The sequence below is a fragment of the Antedon bifida genome, chromosome 10 (assembly GCF_963402885.1).
Source record: "Antedon bifida chromosome 10, ecAntBifi1.1, whole genome shotgun sequence".
In the NCBI taxonomy this organism is placed as follows: Eukaryota; Metazoa; Echinodermata; class Crinoidea; order Comatulida; family Antedonidae; genus Antedon; species Antedon bifida.
The window spans coordinates 16,468,149-16,483,333 of NC_136235.1; the positions used below are offsets into that span (position 1 = coordinate 16,468,149).

General features: G+C 33.7%; 1 protein-coding gene across 7 annotated transcripts in view; it reads right to left on the reverse strand.

Moving 5' to 3' along the window:
* The window catches only part of LOC144854848 (uncharacterized), a 30,377-nt gene that overhangs the window by 5,735 nt on the left and 9,457 nt on the right, over positions 1 to 15,185 (reverse strand). For 3 of the 7 annotated variants that reach the window (XM_078712844.1, XM_078712840.1, XM_078712841.1), the window contains 12 exons: positions 5,095 to 5,229; positions 4,650 to 4,760; positions 4,271 to 4,390; positions 3,892 to 4,005; positions 3,617 to 3,733; positions 3,235 to 3,342; positions 2,731 to 2,844; positions 2,271 to 2,384; positions 1,878 to 2,000; positions 1,342 to 1,455; positions 787 to 894; positions 242 to 520 (listed from right to left, as the gene is read on the reverse strand). In XM_078712844.1, the coding sequence (XP_078568970.1) occupies positions 242 to 520; positions 787 to 894; positions 1,342 to 1,455; positions 1,878 to 2,000; positions 2,271 to 2,384; positions 2,731 to 2,844; positions 3,235 to 3,342; positions 3,617 to 3,733; positions 3,892 to 4,005; positions 4,271 to 4,390; positions 4,650 to 4,760; positions 5,095 to 5,229 (1,557 nt within the window). Of the gene's footprint in view, positions 1 to 241; positions 521 to 786; positions 895 to 1,341; positions 1,456 to 1,877; positions 2,001 to 2,270; positions 2,385 to 2,730; positions 2,845 to 3,234; positions 3,343 to 3,616; positions 3,734 to 3,891; positions 4,006 to 4,270; positions 4,391 to 4,649; positions 4,761 to 5,094; positions 5,230 to 6,621; positions 6,733 to 9,421; positions 9,545 to 10,983; positions 11,161 to 11,521; positions 11,946 to 15,185 lie in introns of those variants that run through there. The other 4 variants (XM_078712845.1, XM_078712846.1, XM_078712842.1 and 1 more) reach the window with 4 other exon arrangements.

Sequence of the window (15,185 nt, forward strand, 5' to 3'; positions counted from 1 at the left end):
GCTTATCAAATACCTCACCTAGTCTCATTTCAGGCTACTTTGGTAGCGGAGTAGAAACACTAAATCTTGTGATTTGGAGGCAAGCAAGTTAACCAATCCACTAGCTAGGACTTTTGTGGTGTACTACAATATCTAATCTTGGAATTTACAGACTGAAACTAGACAGATAGACTACAAAGAGCTATTTCAATTGACAATAGTGTGCATGAATAAAAAATATAACTTTCAACTGGATACATACCTATAAATCTGACTGTAACAATACAATCTGCATACAACAAACTATCATGTGGATCAATTGCTCTAAAAGTGTAAGGTTTTCCATTTCTAAACTCCTCTGTAAACTCAACTGGATTTCCATTCAGAACAGCTCCAGCAGGTTCAATAATCAAAGGATTAATATTGATACCATCATTGTCAACTGCTTCAAGAGTAACTTCTACAATGGCGTAGGACTGTCCAGTGGCAAGGGTAAAATTGAGTGGGTACAAGGGACAATTTTGGAAGGTAGGTACAAAGCCTGTAACAAATAAGGAGTACGGTGTTGATAATAAACATTATTCTGCTTACTTGTTTATTTGAAGTGAAGTTGTAATTTTATATAAAGAGATAAGCAATACTGTGACAATTGACTTGCTATGTCACAGTCCACATTACCAGTAATACAGTATAATGCTGTGGTTAAGACAATACACTAGCACCAATAATGTACATACCATTGTCACAGTTTATACACTGCTGATATACATAAAATTACACCAACTGCAATAGAGGCAATCAACTTACCATTGTCACAGTTATCACCTGTGTATGCAGATGTACATTCGCATGAGTAGCCCTGTGGTGTACTAGTACAGGTACCACCATTTTTGCAGGGAATATCTACACAAGAATCTGCAGAAGATAAAATATTGATTATAAAAACAAAATGATAAGGTGACAACTTAGGGACTCAACAATGTGTCCTCTTAGGGAGGTTGGCCATAGAATTAAAATATATTTTCTCTCATTCTTTTGACGGGAAAGTGTCCCTTTAATAGGGGTGTCCTAAAGGAATGGTTCTACTGTACATAGGCACCCAGTATAATTTTATAGTCAAGAGAAAATTTCACCACAAATTCAGGCATTGTGGCTATTATAAATTCAATGACGTAAAATTGAAACTAATTTATTATAAATATCCAAGTAAAAGAATAAATGAATGAAATACGAGCATTATTATTAGAAGCTATAGAGGAAGCATCTTTGAAAAATAGCATAATGGAAATTACCTTTATTACTACAGTGGTATTATGTATCGTTTTTATTGCATTTTCTAATATATACAAATATATCACTTACCGACAAGGTTCTCACAGTGAGTACCAGTGTAAAGAGAGGCGCACATGCACACATAACTTTCTGATGTTAACATGCATGTTCCACCATTTTGACATAAGCCATCTGTACAAGGACCTATACAAATGACATAATGGTATTAATTATAATATAATAATATAATGTAACTGGGATCTATAATCCGTTTAAATTTATAAATCTGACTTCTTGTCTTATCTTTTATTGGGAAAAGTTCTACTAAGCAAGTAATGATGCATTCACCGGTTACTGCAACACTCTATAAACTCTTTTTTTTCTATTGTACGTTAAAAACAACAACAAAAACAGGTCAAATATCACTGCCCTGGAATCAAATTCACAGTCCGCTAAGCTTGTGATTGATGCAAAAATTAAACTATTTATTCTTCGCAGTACGACAGCTATGTTTGGACTCGAATCGAATCGGGTACTGTATGGTCTATAGATATACAGGATTGATTCCTACCACAAGACTATGAGATTGTTTGCATATGTTTTATTCTGTGTCCTATTATACTTACTTGTAAAAGTTTCACAGTATTCACCACTATAAAATGGGAGGCAATTACATTCTTTAGTAGCCCCTCCAAGTAGAACACATGTTCCTGTGTTGCACAAATCTGGATTTATAGTGCATACTGAATCTGTTAAAAACAGAAGCACAAATGATTATTCATTTGTAAGATGAGACGATCATTGCAATGTTGGTACATAGTTTGAATGTCTAGATTTCGATATACATTATATGTGTGTGATCATTATAAGTTACTTCTGATATTGGTATAAGGAATTATTATACTTGTGAAGGTACGGATTACTAAGTTGACAGTATGGTTCACATAAACTGATCGGTCTTTCTTTTAATTTATTGCACTAGACTACGGCATTATAGGAGTAAAAATAACATAACCTACCAACTATTTCACAGGTTGTTCCAATATAACCAATAGCACATTTGCAATCGTAGGTTGAATCCGTAACCAACAAACAGGTACCTTCATTTAAGCATGGGTTGCTATCACACGGAGCTAGAAATGAATAGAATCAATACGTAAGCAGTTTGATCATAACATACGAAAAATAAGGAGTTTTTTCATAGACTAGAGGACTGGGAAGAAGTATAGGCCTACTGAAGAAATTATTTTAGACAGCCTAGAAAATTAAATTTGCCTATATTGTCTAGGTAGATTAGGCAAAAAAATGTCATGAGCTAGGTCAATTCAGTAGCATGATTTTCACTGCTGGTCTCTAGTCAGAAACCTCAACCTCACCGGAAGCAATTATAAATAAATGACAATGAATCTGTTGCAGGAACTGACATTGAATACTTTGTTCGTAAAGGAAAACTTGTTTCTTATAACGATAAAAACCTACTTTGTAATGTTTCGCAATTTGTTCCAGAGTACATTGCAGGACATTGACAAATGTAATTATTTCCAATTGGTACACATGTTGCACCATTCATACAGGAATGCAACGAGCATGGATCTAAAAATAACAATTACATTTATTCATAACAAAATCAATACTAGTACAATTTATTCATTGGAGAAATATATTCCTTTTTTCAAATCTTGTATTTAGCTTAGTAATGAAGATGCTAAACCACTTCCTGATTTAGGCTTTATGACAAATCCACACCCAAGGATTTGCTATAAAATGTTGATGTAAAGCTTCTTTCGTGTTTGTGACATGCAATACTTAGCAATGGCCATCTTTACACATTCCAATAAATAATAATAATTTCTGCATTCCACCATTATAAATAATATTAATCTGTAACTTTATGTTTAGTTTCATAAATTCACTTACAATGCTTTGCTCATAACAAACAAAATAAATCTAATTATTTATATAAAAAACATAAACAAAACTTACGTGTTTGGCAATAAAATCCATCATATCCCGGAGGGCATTGACATGTATAGCTATTGCCATTTACTGCACAAGTACCACCATTAACGCATGCGTGGTTTGAACATGGGTCTGAAATGAACAACAGTGATAGTTGCTTAAAAGCACACAAAATGGACGTGGCTTATAGACAAATATAAACAAGCAGGGAAAAATAGGATAGAAAATAATGCAGTGAATTTAATAAGAAAATTGTATTGCCCAATAAATGAGGTGACCAATGACGAATGAAAAGATATAAAATAATCCATCACTTGTGATTGGTCAAATTACTTGCGTTGCGCTTACATCTTGCGTAGCTTCTTAGTGGGAACTAAATATTACGTAAAAGAAAAACGATTGGTACCTGGTGTATAATCTTGACATTGATTGCCAGAAAAAGATGGATGACATTCACATTCATAGGTTTGGCCCGATATTTTACATACACCTCCGTTTTGACATGGTGAACTGGAACATGCCTCTATAAAAATAATTACCAACAACATTAACGATGTTGTAACAATCATTCTTTAGTGAGTTTATTTAACAAAATCCTAATTCAACATCTTGTAAATTGAAAAAAGAACTTCAAATCATGACATAACAACCACAACAACCTAAACATTGATTGTCACATACCAAACGTAGTACACCGGTCACCACTAAAAGCAGATGGACACTGACATGATGCTAGTCCACTTGTGGCATCAACAGTACATGTTCCTCCATTCGAGCAGTAGTTTTGACACGGATCTGTAAAAATAATAATACATTAGTTTAAGCAACTCTGTGTTTGAGTACATATGTAACTACATGCTTGGACACTCTATGAAACTCCATGTTTGAGTAACTACATGTAACATGCTTCCTTGCTTGAATAACTTCATTCCATACTTTAGCAATTCTATGTAACTACATGCTTCAGTAACTCTAGGTAACTAGTGAGTAGCTCCATGTAACTATATGTTAGAATATAGATATTCAGAAAAAGAAAATAAAATAAAAAAATTACAAATACCTGAAATTATAGTTTCACATGTTGATCCAGAGAAACCAGTGGCGCATGTACAGAGATATACTTCACCAATGATCTGGCATGTCCCTCCATTCTTACAAGGCATCACCATAAGGCAGACATCTAATGGGAAATCAAATTAATATTTAATCATTTAATATCTGGTCTTTAAGGCCGTGTTTTGGCAGCCAACAATTAACCGATAATTTTGTTTTGGCTGCGGAAACACGGCCTTAGAGTTTTATGATATCTACGAAATCAAAAATCTGACCGGATGTTTTCACTGCTAGGACGTTGAAACTTAATGGTTAACTATTTAAGCTGTTAGTAGTGAATATATGAGGAGAGTCTTAGAGGTAGTTAGTCGATGCTGTGCACTTACCATAAACGGAACAAGTAGTTCCTATATAAGGTGGCACGCAAGCACATTCATAACCACTTGCAGTGCTAGTGCAGATACCTCCATTCTTACACGGAGAAGGAGAACAGTTATCTATACATGAAGAACATTCGTATTCATTAAGAATAAAATTACAGTAGTGTAGTAGTGCATTTCAAATCTATTTCAACTGATTTTGTGAGTGTGACAAGTAATCACCCGACTCCCAGTGCATAATATCTATTTCCGAGGTATCTAGGAATATTTGCATCACATGTGGTGCCTGTATCATGTTCAAGGTTACGTTAAGAATTAGGTTGCTATTATACATGACAAACACATGTGATGTATTACCAAATATTCCTATGATACTTCGAAAGTAGATACAGTACCGAGAATCGGCTGAAGTAATAGCCAATCTATTGTGAATCAATCATACACTCCTTACCTATTGCAACACAATTTGGCAAACCGTAGTTAGGCGGACATGAACAAGTGTAGAAATCATGATCAGTTGTGCTAAGGCAGGTTCCTCCATTTATACAAGGGTTGGAGTTGCATGGATTTTCCGGCAGCACAGTTTCTGAAGGAAAAAAAAAACAACAATTACTCCAACCTATTGCTACCTTATCAAACAAGACCCCTCATACAGAAAGAATTAAAAGATTTAAGCATGAGTTTGAAACTAATTGTGTCTTCTTGAAAGATTCTTTCCATTTTCAGTGTTATTGTATGTAGTGCAATTAAATGGCAATAAATAATTAGATGTCATGTATTATATAATGACAAAAAGTGTTATGAAAATTCTGCTTGTATTTCACACATATTAATAATAAATACATGCAGCAAAGTAGAAAATATGAAAATAATTAGTACTGATAATGATTCCACATTCAAACAGAAAAATAAGTAACACTATAGAAAGTATACAGACAATATAATAGTATAGCTAATATTATTTCTAAAAACAACTTTTTAAATGAATAGCAACATACAACCAAGTACAGGGCCTGTCGCATTTTGTATTCTTTTTAAATACAATACAGTATAATTGTATGCATTACAGGGTCGCAAACCTACTGTAAGTATTGCTATTTTTTCATGCAATACAGAAGCCAACAGGGGATAAAATTGGTTCCTACCCATACAGTAGTTAGCACATATCAAGCCAACTTTACCGAGGCCTGGATAACCAACAGTAGTACTGTATATTCTACTCAAGGAACGACATAGAATACCGTAACATTAAACACATTCATAGACATCCTCTCATGGTACAGTTCACTAAGCCTGTCAGTGAATTTTTCAGAACAGGTTAGTATTGTTGGTTTATCCAGGTAAGATAGGCATATTGAAATAGACTGTATTTCTGACACAAATTTAAAAAATGAACAAATGAAAATGTTTGTGGTTACAGTGTCTGATAACAATCATTTCTTTTATGATTAGGAAACACAAAAACAATGAAACATAAAAATTAATACATGCAATTTATCGATTCTACTTATACAATTACTAAAAAACAAAATGGAACTGTTAAAATGATAACAACATGCATAACTGTAATGGTCATTATTTACAATAAGCTGAACTATATATACGAACCAAAAAAAAGCAAACAAAATCACCATAAGAACACAATCAAACATAACAATGTTACTAAACAACATCAATTTTCACTAATAACCTTTCACACAAGTTTGTCACAAGTCATTGAGTTCCAGTGTATTTATGATTCCATTTTTTTTAAGTTGAACATTCAGAGATATAAACCTCCAAATATTTGCTGATAAAAAATTTTGAAGTGATGTTAAATGTATATTCAAAATTAACATAAGTTCGGATTTTACCACAATGCAGTGACAGTGCATAATGCTTTAGTGTAGTTCCATTCACACCAGTGAGAACTACACTAAACAAAATGTTCTCAGTGTGAAAGGAATATTAGAAAAAGACTGGAACACGGTATTGGTACCTTCACAGTGTGTGCCAGTAAACCCTGATCTGCAGTAACACTGGTATCCTGTAGACGTTGAACTACAAACGCCTTGGTTTATACATGGGTTTGATTCACATGGACTTACCGCTAAAATGGAGGAAGCAATTATTCAATAATTATTTTATAAATTCACCTTTTCTGGTACAAACAAACACACCAAAGTATGAACAGTAAAACAAACTTGATGTAGGCCTACATTCCATATAAAAAGAGTTGGTGAAACGCTGTTCTCGCCTCCAATTAATGGTCTTTAAACTCTCTAATTTGAGATCGCATGAAAGTCAACTTTGCAAAAGTGAACTGGTGTCGATTTGGGCGATGTGATGTCGGCCATTATTGATGGCTGTTTTGTCATGGTTTATAACTTTATTGATTCTGTTTTTACCAAAAAACTGCAAATTACATGATCTTTGAAAAATAAAAATCGAGATAATGTGACAGACTACCATCACTACCAAAGAGACCAAACCTGATCAACATTAATATTCGTTATCAAAGATATTCTAATTGGAGGGACAATTGCATAAGTTTTGAGGTACGGTTTATTACCAGTTCAGGAAGAAAAATGATTTCCAAAAAACCCAAAGCTATCACAATCATATCTTACATAAAGTAAACATTAATTTGTATTGTGAAACTGAAGACAATCTTTTTACATATAATACAGAAAAGAAAAGGATAGGAAAAATAAAACCAGTTATTATGTTGTCCAAACACATAACAACGTCGATAATGACTTTTATAATAACTCTGGTATACAAATAAAGTGAAACCAGATTGTCAGCCATGCATAAATAAAATCCGTGTTTTAAGAGCAACAGTACATGTACATTGTTATGAATACCAAGTAGCAGATTGATATGCAAATGCAGTAAATAATAAAAACTATATCACACTAAAAATAGCAATTCAATTTATATATTAAAAAGTCTAAAAATCTATAATAAAATACAGTGATTTTTATTGTAATTATATACATTAATAGAGTGCAGACGGTAATACATAAAATATAAGGAAGGTCAAAGGTTAAAGTAAATACAATATCAAGATTATATTTTTGTTATGATGTACATTAATTATGTGCAAACGCAGCGTACTAAAAAAGCAACAAGTCTATTTATAACAGGAAATGTAATATTGATTTTCTTTGCAAGTGTCTTCCATGGATTGCCTAAGATCTATAATATTTATTTGGAAACGTGCACGATAAACCTCCTTGATTATACATTGTCTCTATGGTTACAAGTAAGAGATTTCTAACTATCAAACTAGTTTGACAAATAAAGTGTGATGGTAGTGGTATGACATCATCATGTCCATATATGGAAAAGCATCCTCTCTTTACGATTATATTTATGTTTATTCTACGAATGCTATCTTCATTATTAACAGTTCAATTCGAAGAAAATTAATTTTCTGGTATGATTTGACAGCAAATAACCTAGATTGCATGTGCGTATTGTTGGTTGCCATGGACTGGTATGACAGAGTGTACTACTTGAATGTAAATTGTACTAGTTTAGTAATACAAAATAATGACATGCCAATAAAATGTGTAACAATAATGGAATGGAATGAAGATTTTTGTTTGTGTAAAAGTATAACAATGCTATATGTTGAACAGGAATGTAATGTGGTTTAACGCTTATTGTAAAACTCTGTGTAGGTGCAATTTTTAAAAAGTATTTGTGTAAAACTGAACTTTGTTTGTGTAAGTGTAATGAAAAGAAGTGATAGTTTTGTCAATGTATACCGTAGTATTATTATCACTTGAGTCATCGACATTGTTAAATGGAATTTAGAGAACACATTGTTAGCAAAAAATATGTATAGGCTAGAATGGGTGGAGTATGGTTTAGAAGAAGAACAGTTATTTTTATACAACAAACCTTTTTTAAATCAACTAAATTATCTTTGTAAATAAATACTGTACATTAATCACCAAACTGAACTTTAATATTAATATAAATAAATTAGTCGAAATCATTGGGTGCATCATTCATTCAATTGTAGGCCATGCATCCACCTTCATAAGCACTTTTAATGGAGAGTGGGCCATCACGAAGATGCAGGAAATTACAATTGACCACCTTGATAAATTCCAAATGAAACGCAAATGTAGGCCTAAGGCTCTACAAACCATATTGTGTGCTCTTGCTACTAAAGTGGTATCTGACATTTCATTGGAATTACAGTAAGGCCTACAAAGTACATGTTTAAAAGCAAGTTTACAGGGATTTAAAAATCATTCTATCCATTTCATTTTATGATGTCTGGTTCATATAATTAAAAACAATACAGTAGGCCTACTGTAAAATAGTAGGATACAAGTGTATGATAACAAAAGTGCAGAGGAATCGTTTGAATCCGTTCCATTTGGTGCATAGTCTACACCCCTCTGTAAAATACCTGGTTCACTAAAAATAGAAAAATGCAGTACTGATACAACTCTGCAAATGTAGGATAAAAAAGTGCAGAGGTATCAACGATTTAAAAATAAATCCAACCATTCCATTTTGTGCCATGCATCCTTCTGTAAATATCTCGTTCATTAGAATTAGAAACAATACAGTACTGTAAGATTCCTTATAGTATACAATCTGCAAGTATAGGGCAAGTGCTAAGGGATCGTTTGAAATCTAATCCATTCCATTTGATGTCATGCACCCCTATTTAAACTATTAGGTCCCTTGGAAGTATAAGTAATACCAACTTATACATTAAAGTGTAGAATAAAAAAGTGCAAACGGATAAATTCATTCCATTTGTACAATACCTGGTGTCTGACAAAAGTCGCCTTCATACCCAATTGGACAAACACATCGGAAATAGTAGTACTGGCTATCACAATGACCACCATTTTGACAAGGGTCAGACAAGCAGGGATCCTGGATAGGATCTGTTGTATATGTAAATATAATTGTAAGCTAAATTAATTTAGGTGCTGTACAGTACTTTTGGATTAAATTGTTATATAGAAGGGAATTGATAAATTGGTACTTTTGATATGTTCAATCCTAATTTTTTCTTTTAGTTACATGGCAATGCTTTTACATTTTTTAAGTGGACACCTTCAAACAAGTGTCTTCATTATATAGGAGTGTGTTCTTAATAAGGGTGTCCTAAGTAGAGTGTCCCAAACGAGAGTGTCCCAAACGAGAGTGTCCCAAAGGAAGGGTGTCCCAAAGGAAGGGTGTCCCAAAGGAAGGGTGTCCCAAAGGAAGGGTGTCCCAAACGAGAGTGTCCCAAAGGAAGGGTGTCACAAAGGAAGGGTGTCCCAAACGAGAGTGTCCCAAAGGAAGGGTGTCCCAAAGGAAGGGTGTCCCAAAGGAAGGGTGTCCCAAAGGAAGGGTGTCACAAAAGAAGGGTGTCCCAAACGAGAGTGTCCCAAAGGAAGGGTGTCCCAAAGGAAGGGTGTCCCAAAGGAAGGGTGTCCCAAAGGAAGGGTGTCCCAAAGAAGGGTGTCACAAACGAGAGTGTCCCAAAGGAAGGGTGTCCCAAACGAGAGTGTCCCAAAGGAAGGGTGTCCCAAAGGAAGGGTGTCCCAAAGGAAGGGTGTCACAAAAGAAGGGTGTCACAAACGAGAGTGTCCCAAAGGAAGGGTGTCCCAAACGAGAGTGTCCCAAAGGAAGGGTGTCCCAAAGGAAGGGTGTCCCAAAGGAAGGGTGTCCCAAAGGAAGGGTGTCCCAAACGAGAGTGTCCCAAACGAGAGTGTCCCAAAGGAAGGGTGTCACAAAAGAAGGGTGTCCCAAACGAGAGTGTCCCAAAGGAAGGGTGTCCCAAAGGAAGGGTGTCCCAAAGGAAGGGTGTCCCAAAGGAAGGGTGTCCCAAAGAAGGGTGTCACAAACGAGAGTGTCCCAAAGGAAGGGTGTCCCAAACGAGAGTGTCCCAAAGGAAGGGTGTCCCAAAGGAAGGGTGTCCCAAAGGAAGGGTGTCACAAAAGAAGGGTGTCACAAACGAGAGTGTCCCAAAGGAAGGGTGTCCCAAACGAGAGTGTCCCAAAGGAAGGGTGTCCCAAAGGAAGGGTGTCCCAAAGGAAGGGTGTCCCAAAGGAAGGGTGTCACAAAAGAAGGGTGTCACAAACGAGAGTGTCCCAAAGGAAGGGTGTCCCAAACGAGAGTGTCCCAAAGGAAGGGTGTCCCAAAGGAAGGGTGTCCCAAAGGAAGGGTGTCCCAAAGGAAGGGTGTCACAAAAGAAGGGTGTCACAAAAGAAGGGTGTCACAAAAGAAGGGTGTCACAAATGAAGGGTGACCCGAAGGAGGGGCTAGACTGTATCAATATAAAGTAGAAATGCCTCATACAGTACAATCCTAATTAACAATTTTGTAAACAATTTACCTGGCTCAACCTCACAATGCGAGCCAGAATAACCACCCGTACAATAGCAGACATAACCATCTGTGGTGTGCCCACAATGCCCACCATTTCTACATGGTTGCTCTTCGCAGCTAGAAACATCTGTAAGAAATGTGCCACTTGTAAAGTTAGAAAAATAAAGCTTGAACATTAATTAGTACACATGCGATCCTACGAAAACAAAATTCAAATAGTGTGCATCTGAATGTACAGTAGAATAAAATGTTTTTCAATATTTTCACAGTACTTAATTAAAAGGAATAAACTTTTCATTTTTCTGGAATGTCTTACACAACATTAGTACTTTATATACTTTACAGATATTTTTCTTTTTAGCAGATATGTTTTTTATCTCAAATAACCTTAAATATACATGAGAGATTGTAAATGAATGTAAGAACATGGACCACAATTAGAGACACAATAAACTTGAAGGAATGAATAACATATAGATAAAAAAAACACACCCAAAACTAAAAAAAAATAAGGAAAGAAAAAAACACTATCATAATTTCGATACCTGTTTTGTTTTCACAATTTTTTCCAATAAAACCGGCTTCACATTCACAAATATATGAGCGACCAGGGTAGAGATTTTTCTCTTCTTCGGTAACTAAATCGTGGCATTTACCATTATTTTCACAAGGATTCGATGTACAATTTATGCCTTCTGTATTTTCCCGTTCTGGGATACAAACATAATTCATTAAAATTATATGTGGAGTACATTACCAATGTAAAAAAATACCAAGTCACCAACCAGCGAAAAAAAGGTTAAAATAAAGTGGAATACATGGTCCAGAGGAATTATGAAAGGATGCAAAAAAGAATAGAGATTCAGATTTGTTTTCCCTAATTACAATAAAAGTCAAGTAAATCCATAAATAAAATTAAAAGCAAGCAAAAATATACAAAAAAGTTCCAATATTTTTTCCATTCTACACATCTTGAAGTCATTCACAGTTTATCATTCATACAGTAACTATTTAAATTATGTATAATAATATAATCAATAATACAATTATTCAATTTCAAATGAAACTGAATAATAAAAGCTAAAAACAAAATACTGTATAATCTATCTAGAAATGTACAGGCAACCAAATAGATAAAATACTGTAGACCAACTCTTACACAATATAGATGTAATTATGGTGTGCATACTGTAGTGGTAATAGATTTTTCAAAACGAAAAAAAAAACCCAAAATGAAAGAAATTTTTAAAAAATTGCCAAAGCAGCAATGGTATAACATCTGAGACACCAAACGCAAATATAAATTTCAACCGAATTACCAAAAGAAGAAAAAAAAATGTATAAGTTGACTTAATGATATAATGTAAATCTACCTGGTGCAATCTCACATTGTATACCACTATACTCTCGTTCACACACGCAAAGGAAATAACGACCTGAAAGCAGGTCTTTAACCGCCTCAGAGTGTACACTGTAGCACGTTCCATTATTGTAACAGGGGTCTGATGCGCAGTTCACATAATCATTTTCCCCTCCTAGATGTTAAAAACAAATTGTATTATTTGCCATCTTCACTACTTTAATATCGACCTGAAAACCAAACTGTTCTTTAATTTATATGTTCCATTATCAAACAAGAATCAGCGGAATATATGTTTATTTTATTGATTACAAACGCTTATGAACTACAGTAGTAAATTAAGCTACATATCATCAACTTTTATTACTGCTATTTATCAGAGTATAATTTCTTGAGATATCATCAGCATAATTTATGTCATATCCTGTACTGTATCATTTTTCACAATGTTATTTGATATATAATCATATTCTAGTTATAGAATATTCCATTGTACTCGTATAATACATTCATATCACCAGAATCATCTTCCACATCACTTTCTTTCTCCATTCACCACCATCACCACTCTCGTCAACTTCCTGCTTTTTCTTTTCATCATCCTCATTGCTGCCTACGTAGTTCTATTATTCTCTCCATAACATTGTATTTTGTTCAATATTTCTTATTGTGACCATCATCATCAGCATGACATTAACATAATTAGTCACGAACATTCACTCACTATAAACGGTGATGATATGTATTAATATGTATTAATTATTAGTGCGTACTATTGCACGCCATGTGACCCACAATCGTCCAACCAAATGACAGGAATTTATTTAGGTGTTATATAATTACCATTATTTAATTGCCAATGACATTAATCATAATTATCACAAATATCCTCCAACATAACCTGCATCGTCCTCTTTCATTGCCACTAAAAACACTGTACTCACCACTCACATCATCATCTTTCACCAGCACTTTAGGAAACACTTGAAATTCATAGTTTTGATCTTTTTTATGATTGACTTTGGTTATAATTAGGATGTCTACTAACATGAGAATGATAGTTTGAACAGTCCAGTTGATGTTGGACTTTTTTGAACACTCCCAATTTCTAATGGACAACTGGAAGGATTCTTTAAAATTTGTTGGAGTGAATATTGTAAGTAAAGGAATTAAACAAAATTTGAATGATAATTTTATTTCATAATTTGGACAATTTTAAAACCGGATGAAACTGCTTCAATATACAGGCCATAATTCATTCGATTGCAATATGATCATCGTGAGTTAAAAAGAATCACTGAAAAATCAATATCATAAACAAATATGGTAATAATATAATTCATAATATATATGTACCTGTCGAGTTTTCACAATGCTCTCCCATATGTTGTGGTTCACACACACAAACATACAGACGGCCAGGATCATATGTAGCACTGTCGGTCACATTCAGGCACGTTCCATTATTTAAACAGGGGGAAGAGGCACAAGTTACAGGTCCATCGTCGATAACTTCAACTGAGCGTTTTAATACAGATATAATTATCACAATATTATTCTTTTAGATATTGATAATAGGAAAGGAAAACAAATTTTATGAGATTGCGTTCAACCAGAAACAATAAAGTTAAAATGTATAGTACATCGTTATGCCTTGATGAATACAAATAGTATCTTGCAATAACTGAATAAAATACTATTATAGATTAAATTGATAGGATAATAAAATCCATGGCTCAATTTTTCTTGATTCATGGGCTACTACAAAATTTGCCACCAGGTTCGCTAGTATTCGCAAGACCAACCTACAACGCCACTAATTTTTATTCGCAAAGTAAGTGCATAACAAAATAAATATAGAAACAAAATCACCAAAAAACTGTAACAAAATGAATAAAAAAAGAACCCATAAACCAGAAAAATAAACTACAAAAATGCAAAATCAAAGCAAATCTAATCGTTCAAACAAAAGTACTATTATACCAATTATTAAATATCTTAAAACCTATATAGACAATGTTGTGCGAATAGTCATATTAATATTTCCATGATGAACCATAATTCAAATATATAATTCAAAAAATTGCAATACGATAATGCATTTGAAACAAATACAGTGTACAGCACAGGGACATGCGTTTGCAAATCATGCTTGTACAAATAATACCAAAGTATGCAAATAACTAAATCAATAATTTATTGGCTACAGCACAAGAACATGATTTTTGTTCTCGAAAATTGTTATAATTATAGTTGATGAAGGAAAACACTATAATCAGTACTTAGAATTCACCCTAGCAATTAAAATTGTTTAGTAGATTGTTTCGTAGATTTTTAATAATGGTTCTGTAATATGGAGCTATAACTTTTATAGCTCCATGCTGTAATTAACATTTGCAGGTTGTCAAAGGTACAGTACGGTATACAGTACGCCTACTACTGTAAATTTAACTTGCTATATCTGATTAATCAATTTTCAGCACAAATTTGGTTTGCTTATTTTGCTAATTACAATTATATTATGTATACGTAACAGTTTGCCAGTGGATAAATACCTTTTTAGTCATGATAACCATTTAAAATTCAACGTATATGTTGCTTAAACAGCATAGAATTATTAGTCATATTGACTTATGATTTAAATAAAATAATAATGCTCCTCTACACCTCTTTCAGAATTCAGAATATGACGATAAACTAATAATATATTTATGCATTCCTGATGCTGCTGGTATATATAAATGATGCTAATACAGTACCAGGCTAAATTGTACAGTAATACAGATCACTAATAATATATAACAAAACAGTAATAGCACCTTGTATTACATATGCGTGGGTATTAATTT